At 51.2% G+C, this 14,903-nt stretch overlaps 1 protein-coding gene and 1 long non-coding RNA gene across 5 annotated transcripts in view; one reads left to right on the top strand and one right to left on the bottom strand.

The window, feature by feature from the left end:
* Positions 1-4,268, bottom strand: part of LOC129650402 (uncharacterized) — a 29,713-nt gene extending 25,445 nt beyond the window's left edge. Inside the window, exons 1-2 of the long non-coding RNA XR_008713748.1 lie at positions 4,141-4,268; positions 496-650 (exon numbers count right to left, since the gene is read on the bottom strand). This is a non-coding gene — a long non-coding RNA (uncharacterized LOC129650402). The remainder of the gene's footprint in view (positions 1-495; positions 651-4,140) is intronic.
* Positions 4,269-4,535: 267 nt separating this feature from the next.
* Positions 4,536-14,903, top strand: part of B4GALT1 (beta-1,4-galactosyltransferase 1) — a 56,449-nt gene continuing 46,081 nt past the window's right edge. For 3 of the 4 annotated variants that reach the window (XM_055578807.1, XM_055578805.1, XM_055578806.1), the window contains exon 1: positions 4,687-5,125. In XM_055578807.1, coding sequence (XP_055434782.1) covers positions 4,702-5,125 — 424 coding nt within the window. In that variant the 5' untranslated portion in view covers positions 4,687-4,701. Of the gene's footprint in view, positions 5,126-14,903 lie in introns of all 4 variants that reach the window. The other variant, XM_055578804.1, reaches the window with a different exon arrangement.

The raw sequence follows: 14,903 nt of genomic DNA, 5'->3' as shown, positions 1-14,903 counted from the left end.
CCATAGACCTGACGCTTAAGGCTAGGCCCTCTGGGGATGTGCATCTTCTCCCCTTGTTCTTGAAATGTTCACTCCAGGAACACACAGTCAAGTTTGTGAGAAAACCCAAGTAGCCACGTGAGAGGCCCTTGTGGAGAGGCCCATGTGAAGAACCAAGACTCCTGATCCCTGACCCATTCTGACCCAACCCCAAACCAGTGCCAGCTGCCAGCCATTGTGAATGACACCATTTGGGAACTTCCAACTGTGCCACTGCCTCAGCTGACACCACGTGAAGCAGAACTGCTGGTTCACCCACAAAACTGTGAAAAAGAAATGGTTAATTTTAAGATACTAACCTTTGAGGTGGTGTGTTATACAGAAATAAATAACTGAAATAACTATCTACCATGTGCCAGGCACTACTCTATGTTCTTCTCACCTACTAGGGTGAAAAAAAATGTAAAATGACAGGTGCAATGAGGGTACTATAAGAGGGCAGAGGAAATCACCAACCAGTTGAAGGCAACCTGTGGGGAGAAGCAGTCAGCTGGGCGGTTCTGGGAAGATCAGCATTGGATGGGCAAACATCAAACCCAGATTCCAGCTTTTGTCCAATCAGCACTGCAGCTTCCTCCTTCTGGTATCTCTTCATGGTATTAATTTTTCATCTGACAAAGTCAAGAGTGAAAAGAACTGAAGAAGGTTATCTTGGGTCTGTTTCTGTCTCTAATTCCATTTCAGGTTTAGACAGCTGGGCGATGTTGTCCTGGGTGGCTTTTGACTTTCTGGACCTTTCTGAAGCAAGAAACTGACCAATTCTAGGTACCTTGGGATGGGGGAGCCATTGAGGTTGTGTCAAACCTCAGTGGACTCTGTGTGTTCCCAAGAGATGGACAGTAAGCAAGTCTTGTTCCTTTTTCTGCTTTCTGGCCACAGAGAGGGTCTTTGGGTAGGTCTGTGACCCCTAACCTCCCCTCAATTCTGTCTCTTGGTCATTTTCTGGACATATAAAAGAGACACCTCCATTTTCCCCTCCTCACCTTTTTCAGAAAGGGGACTATTCTGACCCATCCTCCCTCAGTAGCCAGGCATTTTTCTCTAGGCATAGACAGTTGGGGCCAGCTTTACCCTTACCAGTTTCCTGGTGAACAACTCTTGACTTCTGTGTTCAAAATGCAATAGTTCCTCCCCTCTCCCGTTCCCACATTATCAAGATGATCATAAGCATTCATTAGCAATATTTGTAAAATATGCAAAATATTTAATATAGTTAGTAGTAGTTTTAGTCACCCAGTTGTGTCTGACTCTTTGCGACCGAATGCACTATAGACTGCTAGGGTCCATGTCCATGGGATTCTACCAGCAAGAATACTGGAATTGCTTGTTGTTACATTCTCCAGGGGATCTTCCCAACCCAGGGGTGGAACCTGGGTCTCCTGGCTGCAGACAGATTCTTTATCGTCTGAGCTACAGGGAGGTATACTTACATATATGTAAAATAATATATTTAACAAATATTCTAGGTATTTTAACAAATGTCTATTCAGTGCCAACTATGTCCGTGGTCCAGTTCTAGAAGCTGAGGATATAGTCGTAAACAAGAGAGAAAGTTCCTGCACTCATGCATCTGATCTTCTAATGAGAGAGAGAGACAACAATAAATTAAATGTTTAATTTTGGGTAGTGATAACTGCTCTGAAAAAAATCAAGCAGGTTAAGCAGATTTGGGTGGGGGGAACTATTCTACATAGGTTAGTCTGAGAAGCCCTCTCTCATAAGGTGACATTTGAGAGATCTGAATGTAAAATAGGGCTAAGTAGTGGGCTTCCCAGGTGGCTCAGTGGTAAAGAATCCACCTGCCAATGCAGGAGTTATAGGAGATGCAGGTTCGATCCCTCAGTTGGGAAGATCCCCTGGAGAAGGAAATGGCAACCCACTCCAGTATCCTTGCCTGGAAAATCCCATGGACAGAGGAGCCTGGCAGGCAGCAGTCCAAGGAGTCGAAAAGAGGCGGACACGACTGATTGAGCACAGGAGGCATTTCATAGGTGTTTCAGGCTAACTGAACAGCAAATACAAACATCTTGAGGCAGGAAGAAACAGGGTAAGTTCAAGGAATAGCAGCAATTAGGTTAGTGTGGCTAAAGCAGGTAGAGCATGGTACAGGATGATAGGAGAAGAAAGTGATCGGGGAATAGAGATAGAAATCAGATAAGACAGGGCTTCTACAGATGTGGAGTTTTTTCTAAATACATGTTTTTTTCTAAATACCTGACTCTTTGCGACCCTATGGACTGCAGCCCACCAGGCTCCTCTGTCCATGGGATTCTCCAGGCAAGCATACTGGAGTGGGTTGCCGTTTCCTCTTACAGGGAATCTTCCTGACCCAAGGACTGCACCCACGTCTCCTGCCTCTTCTGGATTAACAGGCAGATTTTTTACTACTGAGCCACCTGGAAGCCCTTTTTCTAAATAAAGTGGCATGAATTGATTTGTGATTACAATGATCTCCCTACATGCTTAGAGAATAGATTGGAAAGGCGGCATGGTGAAGGTAGAAGCAGGGTGACCAGTTAGGAGTCTACTTTATAATCCAGGCCACCACGATGGTGGCTCGGTCTAGGATGGTTATAACAGAGTTACCAAGTGGTTGATTCTGATAATTTGAAGGTAGCACTGACAAGACTTGCTGAGGGGCTGGAAATGGCCTTTAAGAATAAGAAAAGCACATCAAGGACACCTTTTAGGTTTGGGGCTTGTGGAAATGGATAAACAACAGTGAGATGAACAGTGGAGAACGCCATTCTCTGAGGTGAGGAAGAATGGAATGGAGTGTAGGGAGTAGGTTGTTGGGGGCAGAATGTGTTGAGTTTGAGATGCCAGTAGGAGAGGCAATTGAATATGAGTTGGTTGGTCAGAGCTGGGGATAGAAAATTTTGCAGTCATTAGCCTGCAGATATTATAAATCACCCATAGGGAGTGTACACAGAAAAGAGCATCGTGGACTATTATGGGCTGGGGCCTTCAACAACCAGGAAAGAGGAGAAGCCCATGAAAGAGACAGAGTGGTGGCCAGTGAAGTGAGGAAAGCGTGGTGTCCAGGAAGCCAAGTGAAGAAAGTAGATTCTGTGTGATCACAACCACGTGTCAACTCCTGAGCCTCAATTTTCTCATCTGTGAAGTGGCAAGAGTAACAACTGCCTACTTCATGGTGTTAAGATTGAGGCAACCTACGTAAAGCAGTTACACTTGCGTCTGATTGGCTGTAGGAAACTCTTTCAGTGTATGGTAGCACTTTAGAGTAGGCTGCCACAGTCTCTCAGCTGCCCCATCCACCAAGGTGATAGCACCTCCATGAGTCCTTCTCAGGAATGAGGTGCCTGCCCACTGAGGCAATCAGGTGGGCCCGGGTCAAATCTGCAGCAAGCGACTTCAGTGCCTAAACCTCTCACCTAGACAGCTTCCAGCCCTTATCTGCAAATCAACAAGTGGGAAATAATGGTTTTAGAGCCAGAATTCTGCCTCTGCCTCACACCAGCCGAGCAAGTCTTAAATTTATTGAGCCTTGAACTCTATCTGTAAAATGGGAACAATCCCCTACTTCATGGCATTGAGTCCAGGTCCATTCATACTGTAAATAAAGCCAGCTGCTCTTCCTGTGCATGGCAGCGTAGGAGGTACTTGGGCTCCAGGACATCCTCCCACGCAATGCACGGTGTGGGATGCGCTAGAACAGGCACCTACACACTCCCAATCCGAGCTGGCTGGGTCTCCGATATCCCCTAGCCTGGGCTGTCGGACAGTGAGTCCAGAGAAGCGGAGACTCGTCCACTTTCTTTTCCGCAGGATGCCAGGTGAGCCACGCCTCCTTGCTGGGCCCCCCACCTTCCCAGCTTGGTAGAGGGACCTAGCTCCGCCTAGGGAGGGGGTTCGAACCTCCCTAAGAATCCTTCCGCTGTCCTACCTCCCGCTGGGCATCGAATCCGTTTCCAGGGCAACCTTTCTCCGCCCCTCTTCGTGACCCCGCCCCACCCCCCCGATCTACCGAGGTCCACCGTTCGGGAAAGCTGCCGCGGCCCCAACCCCTCCAGACAACTACCAGCCTGCCCTCTTCTCCTCCCTCTTCTCTGACGCCGCGCCGCAGGCCCAGGCGCGTACCCCTGCTCTTTAGCCCCGCAGGAAGTGGCCGCGCCTCTCGGGGGCAGCTCGGAGGAAGAGGAGGAGGAAGCGAGGCTTAGTAGGGACCGAATCCTCACGGTGCGGGCTTGAGACGAGGGCAGCGTGGGAACCCGAGAGCTCAACGCTGAGCCTGCGTGCGCCAACCGCCTACCCGAACGGCTCCGCCCCGGTAGCCCACCCTCCACAGGCCCCGCCCCTCAGCTCGACCACGCCCATCCACTCGGCCCCGCCCCACAATTCGGCCCCGCCCTCCAGCTACAGTCCCGAAAACTCTGCTTCTACCGGGGCCCTGCCCCCGCCCCGCTGGCGGCCCCGCCCCAGCCCGCGCCCGCGCCTTGGGCGCACTTCTGCTAGCTGGGCTGCTGAGCCGGCCGGAGTCGCCGAGATCCGCCGTCTGCCCGCCGGTGCCGCTCCTTCGCCTCCCCCCGCCTCCCGGTCCCTCCCCCAATTGCTGTGGTCTGGCAGTGCCTGGCTGGCGGCCCGCGGGCGGGCCGCCCTCCCCGCGGTAGCCCACCCCCCTCTTAAAGCGGCGGCGGGAAGATGAAGTTTCGGGAGCCGCTCCTGGGCGGCAGCGCCGCGATGCCGGGCGCGTCCCTGCAGCGGGCCTGCCGCCTCCTCGTGGCTGTCTGCGCTCTGCATCTTGGCGTCACCCTCGTCTATTACCTGGCCGGCCGAGACCTAAGACGCCTGCCTCAGCTGGTCGGAGTCCACACACCGCTTCAGGGCAGCTCTCACGGCGCCGCCGCTATCGGGCAGCCCTCCGGGGAGCTCCGGCTGCGAGGGGCCGCACCGCCGCCGCCTTTGCAGAACTCTTCCAAGCCGCGCTCGCGGGCCCCCTCCAACCTAGACGCGGACTCTCGCCCCGGCCCTGGCCCGGGCCCGGGGAGCAACTTGACTTCGGCCCCAGTGCCCTCCACCACAACACGCTCGCTGACCGCATGCCCTGAGGAGTCCCCGCTGCTCGGTAAGATCCCGTGGAGGTTCGCCCCTGCCCTCTTGCACGACAGACAGCCCCCCCTGTTCCGGATCAGAGCCCCTAATCCGCTGGACTGGGGTGAGAGGTTGGGAGGTGAGTCCCTTCGGATTCATGGAGGCTGAGTCGGGCACGGTTTTGGAAAACCTTTAGGCCCCTCCGACCCCAGAACCGGAGAAGGCCTTGGAGACTTCCCAGCTCTGGCCCAAACCTCAAAAAGTTTCAGGAGTTTGAGTCCTGCTAACTCGGAGCAGCCTTCGCCCTGCTAATTCTGCTTAGGGACTACCAGGCAGCTCAGAGTAACCCTCTCTAGCTTAGACAATTGATGATGAGGCCTCCAGCAGGGAAGGGTGCAGACCTCCCAGGTCACATCTCTGTCTTCGGTAGACCCACCATCTCCTGAGTGGAATGTGACTTGTCCCTAAACCTCTGGTTTTTCATCTGTTAAATGGGAATAAGAAGAGTTACCTGTTTCAGGGGACTCTTGGAAGATTAGACGAAGCAGTGTAAACAAGAGTTTAGTTTACTGTGGGTAAGCTTTCGGTAAATTGTCACTATTGTGTTCAGTTCCTCCTCTCTATAGATGCCTGCCCTGGGGCCCTCCTCCCCAGCTTCCTGCCCTTGTAGGTTCCCAAAATGTCTGTGAGCGGGGGCCCTCCCAGGGGCGGAGTGTATTTGTACCAGTGTAGTGTGTGTATCCTGGGAGCTGGAGGGCTAAAATGTAACCAGTTAGTACCATGTTGTCCCTTCCTTGGTAGCAGCCTGGAGTCTTAGCTATCTTGCCCAGATGATCTGAACTGGCGCCTCCAGCCTGTGTTTCAGCGGGAGCAGAGAGCTTGGGTCGGTGGGTTTGCGTTCCTTATGTCAGGAAGAGGCTGAGCCTGTGCCCATCGGAACCTCCCCTAGACCTGTAATCCACTGGCAGTCAAGCTTAAGGCAGCCACAGGTTGTTCCCAAGATTACCAGACAGGTGGCTGCTCAGTTTCAATGCCAGGATGTCGAGAATGTCATTCTGAATGAGGGACCCAGCAGAAGGGCAGGCATCTTGCCAGTAGGAACTGTCACTTTTTCGAAGAGCCCTGGCAGAACAAGCCGCCTACGCGCTCTTGCTCAATTTTTCCAATAATTACTTCAGTATTTTCATATCAAGTTTGGGAGGATGTTCTTGGAATTGGTCGGACATAAATTGTGGTGATAAAGGAGTTTTTTTTTTTTTGTTTTTTTTTTTAAAACCAGAAGCTTGAATTCCTTTGGACTTGATGGTTAGTCTGGGTGACTAAAACTGGTCCTGGAAATGAAATGAAATCTTGGCCATGCTGCCGTGTGTCTGACCTCAGACATGTTACAGGGGTCCTGAGAATCCCTTTCTCATGTGTAAAATGGGCTTGTCCATGCTTAACTCACAGGGTTATTTTTAGGACTATATGAGATTGTGTTTGTTAAGTACGTGGCAAATAGGACCCAGGATTTGAAGTTCCATTTTGTCAGCCTCTGGAGATGGCCCTGAACAGCATAGAAAGGGGAAGAGAGCTGGTGAGTCTTCACACCCCAGAGGGACTTCCCTAGTGGCTCAGATGGTAAAGAGTCTCCCCGCAATGCGGTAAAAAAAAAATCTGCCTGCAATGCAGGAGACCCGGGTTCGATCCCTGGGTCGGGAAGATCCCCAGAAAAGGAAATGGCTACCCATTCCAGTATTCTTACCTGGAGAATTCCATGGACAGAGGAGCCTGGCAGGTTACAGTCCATGGGGTCGCAAAGAGTTGGATACAACTGAGTGACTAACACAACAACAACAGAGGCCAGATTTTGACCTTTTGTTTTTAATTGTTGCCCAGCTATTATGTAGAAAGAAAGAGAAATCCTCTAGCAAATTAAAGGAACATAACCCAGAGTTCATTAGAATGGTGTTTGAAGTATGGGACCTTCTCAGTGAAGCGTGAGAGGCTGCGGTGGCCTGTGTTCTCTTTGTTTTGTTTCGTAATGATGTTGCTGGTGATGGGTGGCCAGTCACTTGTTTCTGAGTTGACTCTGACGGCACAAACAGACTTCCTGAGAGATAAAGTTTTGGAGAGCATGGGTTGTGGGTGGGGAGAGGCCCTGGGCCTTCTCTAGCTCGTCCACCTTAATGTGACATGCATGGGACCCTGACGTTTTGGCTCCTGCCGAGGCAGCTCTGGAAGTTGAGGGCAGAGGGTTTCTCTTCACTGTTATTGAGCCCTTAGGTTCGAGGATTGGATGCTCGCAATGTGGAGGTTCCTGGTTAGGAGATGGCCTTGAGAAAGCTGAAAGTCTCCAGGGACGTGTTTGTGTGGGTTGGGGGAGTCAAGCCCATCTGTTCAGCTGGGCAGGTGTCAGCTAAAGGCCTAGCATGGTGGTTTTGAGGTCGTTGGGAGAAAGCACCCTCGGGGTTTGAAGCTGTGGCCTTTTCACTACTTGCAGTTCCTTTGCACAACTGGGCTCTGCTCTGTGGCATCCAAGGGTCTGTGCCCGATGCTTGGCTCTCTCCTGGCTGGCGGGTGATGGGTGACGGGCATGCCCTTCCTGCTGGAGCCAGGCACCAGGCTGGGCTGCTCACAGGTCCCTGTTCAATCTGTCCTGGATTGTCAGAGCCTCAGCCAGACTTTGCACCCCACTCCAGTACTCTTGCCTGGGAAATCCCATGGATGGAGGAGCCTGGTAGGCTACAGTCCATGGGGTCGCGAAGAGTCAGACACGACTGAGCGACTTCACTTTCACTTTTCACTTTCATGCATTGGAGAAGGAAATGGCAACCCACTCCAGTGTTCTTGCCTGGAGAATCTCAGGGACAGAGGAGCCTGGTGGGCTGCCATCTCTGGGGTCGCACAGAGTCGGACACAACTGATGCGACTTAGCAGCAGCAGCAGCCAGACTTCAGTACACTTCAGAGTTGGAGTCCTGCTTCTGTCTACCCTGTACATCAGGGCAGGTTGCAGTGTTTGGAGCCAGAGTAGGCCCTGTTCCCAGATCCCTGCTGGGTTGAGGTGAGGCTTTTGGGAATGAGAACTATAGGGGAGAGGTGGGTCTTTGCTAAGGATTCCTGCAAGTTCCCAGGGAGTCCTCCCAGGGAGTCCAGGCCTGTAGGTGCTGTCATCTCGGCCCTTGGCCTGGCTGTGCAGCATCTCACTGAGCATGGCATTAAGGCTCTCTTTTCTGGCTGCCTGGGTGTTTGCCTGAGATGTAGTCAGCCTGGGAGGAGTAGCGGCCTTGCGCTGAGTTACTTTTCCGGGAATGTTTATCTCTGCTTGGATTTGGCAGCAGCACAACATACTTGACTGGCGCTGCCCGCCAGAGAGGGGCTGGCTGAGGGGTGGGCAGTGGCTCAGGTAGGACTGGTTAGGGGAGGCCAGCCTGACCTGGACAGTTGGTTTCAGCCCTTGGGGTAGTGGCGGGAGGGTATGAGTATAGGACTGCCCAAACCTGAGGCCCCGCTTGCCCAGCTCCCCTTTGACGAGATCCCCTTTGTATGTTTAGATGAAGACTCTAGAGAGGTGGGCACCAAAGAGGTGTGGGCGTCTGGGCCAGCCAACAGCTGCAGGTTGTCAGGGCCCTGAGAGAACACTTGTCCATGAGCCCTATTCCCCAGGTTTCATGGGGGCTGTCAGCCAAGCCTTTGCCATGGTCTGTGCCCTTGGCAGAACAGAGCACTTGCTGGGCTTCTCCCTGGCTTTTAGCTCCCAGGTGTTTCTTCAGCAGCACACAATTCCTGCTCCCCCCACTCTCCCATCATCACACATGGGATATAGTGTATCTAGAGGACATGTGGCCTCAGCTCGGGAAACGGCTGTCTCTCTCCTTTGGGGATGAGTCCTGGAGCCTCGTAACCTTCTGGCTTGGGGTGGAGCCTCATCCTGGGACTTGGGGAGGCACCAGGAACTTCCCCTGCGTCCAGACCTTTAAGCTTTGGGAGGTTTGGTAACAGTCTTTTAAACCAGTTTTATCCTGTTGCTTTTCCTGGGGAAAATAATTTCCTAACATACACATAGACTTGCTTTCTTGTCTGACAGTCTGAGAAGGAGAAATGCCCTCCATGACTTTTTGGCTCACTATTTTCCATGCAGCCTGATGGTCGCAGAAGTGTATCCTGCCTGTTGTAATTTGACCCAGATTCTGAGAAAGCACATGGGTGCCTCCACCTGATGAACCAGATGAAAGTTCCATGGATTACAGGGTGCCACGCATAAGATGGGACTCAAACTGTGGCATCCTGGAACCACAACATCCCAGGATGGGTCTCCAGTTTCCTGGCCCCTGTCATGCACTGTGCTAAAGGGGAAGGATCTTGCCTCAGGCCACTCAGTCAGGCAGTAGCCAGCTGGGGCTAGAAAAACTGATATCCTGCTTCCCAGTCTAATGCTTTTGCTTAAAAGTTATTACCCAGTAGACCCTTAGTGCAGAGGCTCAGGGCAGCCTAATGTGGCCTTGAGTTTGGGAAGATCCCTGCTAGGTTTACAGGTGGGTCCATCTGAGAGGTCTGATATGGTAACAAGTTTGTCTGGATTTGATGGTGTGCCTGTTCCTAGGCTGAGTGCTAGAGCTATGGAGAGGGAGACAACAAAATGCCTCCTCTTTTGGAACTCACAATTTAGGCAGAGGTACATGTGCTAAATCACTTCAGTTGTGTCCAACACTTTGCGACCCTTTGGGTCGTAGCCCTCCAGGCTCTTCTGTCCTTGGGATTCTCCAGGCAACAAAACTGGAGTGGGTTGCCTTGCCCTCCTCCAGGGGATCTTACCAACCTAGGGATTGAACCTGCGTCTCTTACATCTCGTGCATTGCAGGCAGATTCTTTATCATGGAGCCACCTGAAAAGCCCCTTTAGGCAGAGGAGGCATAATTAAACTGTACTGATGTCACTTAGGGAAGCCACAGTGTGTCCAAACACGTTTAGTCTTTCTGCCTCCCTGTCCATCCCCTTTCCTTCCTTCCTTCCTTCTTTCTTTCTCTTATTCAGAAACCCAGAGCTGGGACCAAAGTTTTCCAGTCCTGGTTTTATCTGATTGTGTGAAAATGTTCCTCTAATTTCTGAAGGCTTGCATTAGCTCTGCTGGGTAATTTTTAACTTGCTGCTTTATAATGACTATAATGATACATCAGTGGCCGTATGGTTGGATATTATGGTCTTTGGTTAGCAGCAGAGTAGGGGTTTCCAGGCTGAGACTAGACAAATTTATGGTTTGGGGAAGACAAAACAGTTAATCCCGAATCTTCTGTGGATTCCAGCCTGGGGACCCTCTAGATCCTGGGGGCAGGGCCAGGAGTCTCATCCCCTTCAGGCTCAGCTGGGCTCTGGCCAGTGTGTGAAGGGGGCCCAGGCATCCTGTGGTCAAGTCAGACCTGGTGATTTCTTCACTGACCCCCTTCCACCTTGCCTCCCATGCCTGACTTCCTGATCAGTGTTCATGAAGTGGAGATGGAAATTCTGCTTGAAGCCACGTCCACCTGGAAATTCCAGTTCTTATCTGGTTAAGCAGCATTCCAGTTGTTTTAGGATGGTGGTCCTCCCTAAGCTAACTCCCTCGAGGATCTTTTTACCTTTGCCTCTAGCACTGCCCATGTGGGCCAGGTGATGAGATCACTGTAAGCCAGACCCTGACATCTGAGGAGCTAACAGGGCGTGCAGTTGGATTCGGTGACATCCACAGGGTTCCACCTGTCCCTTAACTTGGTGAGGGACCGTGGCTGTGATTGCAAAAGCCTCCATTGTGGGGCCTCTCTGTTTACCTGGGCCTGCGCAGTCGCTGGCCTAGGAGAGAGATCTTCGATCGTGTTCTAAAGGCCAGACCTCCAAGTTGGAAGGTCGTGGTGGCCTGAAGGATAGGGGACAGGGCCTGGCAAGAAGCTGGTTCTGGGTGAACGTGGCCTAAAGGGATTCGTCCTTAGGAGGCAGAAGGGCTGAGTCACACGCTCAGTGTTTCAGGTTCCACTTTTCAGCCTGGCCCTGCCCGCCCCTTCCCTGTACAAATGCAGGCCAGGGGCTGTATTATTGGCTGTTGCTGAATTCTTTGGCAGGGATTTTAATGTCTGGTCTGGGTGTGTAACGTAGCTGCTTCTCTTTCCCCCTGCCGCCTCTCCAAGCCCCTCACAAAGCTCAGAGAGAGGAGGAGAATTTGTCTCACTAGGATACCAGAGGCCAGGGCCGTGGGTCTTGGCTTTGCCTGTTTTTTTTCTTTGAAGAGAGAGTAATCTTTTTTCCTCCTTTTTGTGAAAGGTAATGTGGGCTCATTGAAAAATATTTGAGAAGTTAAAAGAGGTTGAAAAGCACATGTATATTCCTATACCTACACCAGGCATGTTGGCAAAGTTTGTCTTATACATGTTTAAGAATTTAGCTGATAAATTTTTACAAATGGACAGATAGATTGGTACAGATAGATCTAGATAGCCTGATGGCCAGGATTTTTTCACTTAAAATTCTATCATGGACTTGGTCCTATACCTTTAAAAACAACAAAGGGTATAACTTTTATTTTTCAACTGTTGCTGAACACACATACAGTTTTTGGTTTTTCTTAGCGGTTTGCTGAGGCTCATGCATAAAACTTTACATACTTTTTGGATTGTTTCCAAAGTGGAGTTTTTGAAAAGGAAGAAAAGGGGATGAACACTTTTTGAAAAGGGCTTGGTTTAAAAAAAAAAAAAGAAAAGGGCTTGGTTTTTAAACTGTTTTTACTAAAGGATAGACTCATTGAGAATTTTAGGTTTTCTTAGTGGTGGCAGATGAGTACCACTTACTGCTGAATAAAGGCTGTGTCTAGAACTCTGATTAAAAACTAGGTGCAGGAAGTAAGTGCCTGGGGTGGGGGCAAGGGGCCAGGCTGCAGGATGACTCTGTAGTGGGCGTGATGTCCTAGGAGTCCGCTTCCTCAGTAATATCTCCATCTGTCTCCTTAGCAGCCAAGTCCCTGGACTGGGCCTCGTGGCCCTGGGGCGATGGTGCTGGGTAAGCACCAGTTAGCTAACCCAGTTCCGGTGACATGACTGAGATAGGACTGTGTCTGCAAGAGGTGTGGGAACAAACTAGTGAACCAGCACAGCTCTCCCACCTCCCCTCTCCAGAGGGTCCTGAGATCTGAGAGGGGCCAGGAAGCAAGAATCTATAGGTTCCCACAAAGTCCTGTCAGGAGAAGCCTCGGAGACCAGCAGAGCTTGGCACTCAGGCTCTTTGCAAGGTGTCTGCTTTGAAGTCAGTCGACTTTGAATGTCCTCTCTGGAGCTAAATTCTCTTCTGAGGCACACTTTGGATTTGGGACTTTGCCCAGGGTCATTTGGCACAGAGCCCGGCTATCGAAGGAGAGGCTGCACTGAGGGAAGGGCAGGGTTATGTCAGACCAGTGTGACCACCAGGGTGTGAGGTCAGGCTCCTTCCTGCCCCACCACATGGGTTTCCAGGTCACGAGGAGGCACCCTGGCATAAGTTTCAGTGACTGCCTGACCTCATGACAGGTTGCGTTCTGAAAATGCCTTTAAACATTTCTTTAAAAGTTTCCTCCTGTTTTGCATACCGTCCTTTTGCCTTTGACATCCTGAAATGGCAGCTCTGCCGTTGTGTTTCAGGATACTGTCAGCTTGAAAAAACAGGAAAGGACTCCCAGTTAGGGCGGACCCAGGGTAACTGGTATTTGCATTATAGAAGGCTCGGACACTGGCGAGGAGGTGTTGGGTAGCTCTTGGCATTCAAATGAGCACCTTAGGTGGCGTGGCAGGGTCCCTGCCTGGTTCAGAATGGGCAGCCTTGAGTACTTACTCCAAAGGCAGGAGGCCCCCTGCCCAGGAAGAGGATGAGTGGGGACTCCTTTGCTCATTCAGCAAACTCGTACCGGTAACTACGCTCTGTGAAGCACAGGACACGGACATGAACAAAGGCTGGGCCCCACCCCGGGGGCATCCCTCAGCGGTAGACAGACCCTGACAAAGATAAGAGGAGGCAGGGGTGCTCCCAGGGCACTGAGAAGGTGCAGGGACCTGGATGGGTGGTCTGGGCCAGGGCTAGAGTCAAAACGAAGGTCTCTCAGCATGTTGAACGGTCTCCCTGGTTGGGAAGGGCAGGAGTCTGCTGCCTGTTGTCATCGCTAGTTGCTCTCACATGGGGAGGGTGCCATAACAAAGTCCCAGCTGTGGCAGGCCGTCCCCAGCAGGGCAGGAGGGGACAGGAAGTTGAGGCCCATTGGTGAAGGGAAAATGATAAAAGAGAGAGAAGGCCGTGCAGCTGGAGTGTGTGGACAAGGGCAGGCCCAGGAAGCTAGACTGAGGGCCCAGAGGGAGGAAGGAGAAGGGGAGAGGTGCAGAAAAAGCTGCTTGTGGTCTGAAGAGTGGCAGGAGTGTGGGGAATTCAAGGGCCTCTGGAGCAAGGATTCTGAATTCTGGTTCTTCTAGCTCATATCATTGTGAACAAATCCTCACTGCCTTGGTCCCTTCTCCCCTCTCTGAAGTGTGTGTGCTAAGTTGCTTCACTCATGTCCAACTCTGTGACCCTATGGATTGTAACCTGCCAGGCTCTTCTGTCCATGGGGATTCTGCAGGAAAGAAGACTGGAGTGGGTTGCCATGCCCTCCTCCAGGGGATCTTCCCGACCCAGGGATCGAACCCGAGTCTCTTATATCTCCTGCATTGGCAGGTGGGTTCTTTACCACTAGCACCACCTGGGAAGCCCACCTGTTGGTCCTTAGTGAGCTTCTTCCTCTTCCTCCTGGAGTCTGGATTTTTAGGGGGCAACCCTGGTTCTATGTGCCACATGACCCCTCTGCGGGAGCTCCTGAGGGGCTCACTTCCCACCCCTGAGGGGTCTTGTGATGAGGCCTCTGTTGAGGACTCTGTCATCTCTGTCTAAGCAGGCATAAAGCTTTTAGGTGGGTGACCTTTGAAATGGCACTGGAAGTGTTTCTTTCCATCATGCTGGTTAGCTGAGTGCTTTGGGAAAGTTGTCATCCTCTCTGTACCTCACTGCTCTCACCTGTAAAATGGGGATAATAAAAGAATCTACCTCATGGATGCTGTGAAGTTAGTAGGCACAAAAGGGCTTGAAGCAGTGCCTAACACAGAGTAAGCTCCAAATACACGTTCTCTCTTACTGGTGGTACTGTTAGTGGCTCCGCTGTGTCCGACTCTCTGTGACCCCGTGGACTATAGCCCCTCCAGGCTCCTCCTCCCATGGAATTTTCCAGGCAGAAGTACTGGAGTGGGTAGCCATCTCCTTCTCCAGGAGATCTTCCCAACCCAGGGATCGAACCTGGGTCTCCCGCATTGCAGGTGGATTCTTTACTATCTGAGCCACCAGATAGATACAGATATGTTCTCTCTTATTGGTAGTACTAATAGTTCTTATTTGTGAAGAATTTGGCTTTTACTTTGTAAAATTTCTCCTTCTCCTCTTCCTTCTCCGAGCCATCTCCTTCCTCTTCCTCTCTTCCCCTCCTCTTGCTTCTCCTGCTTCTTTTCCTTCTTCTTCAATTGAAGGTGCAGTGTCACCACGTTCAATGTTTAAATATCATAATTCTACTCCTTCCCATTGTAGTAAAACCGTACATCTACTGGCATACTTTCCAAGTGCGTACATACTTTTTACTCTGTTGCAACCATAGTGGGAACCGTTTTGCCTTCGACTATATTTGTTCAGCATTATCTTATAAACTATTGCTTATGTTACCTGAATTATCTTTTGTGGCTCCTTTCTGAAATCCTTAGGGCTTATTCCCTTAAAGTCAAATATCCTGTGTTTCCCCATCATAGATCATCTTTGCTGCATGTTGCT

This window comes from Bubalus kerabau, chromosome 4 (genome assembly GCF_029407905.1).
Source record: "Bubalus kerabau isolate K-KA32 ecotype Philippines breed swamp buffalo chromosome 4, PCC_UOA_SB_1v2, whole genome shotgun sequence".
In the NCBI taxonomy this organism is placed as follows: domain Eukaryota; kingdom Metazoa; phylum Chordata; class Mammalia; order Artiodactyla; family Bovidae; genus Bubalus; species Bubalus kerabau.
This window is presented reverse-complemented; position numbering and strand designations above follow the sequence as displayed.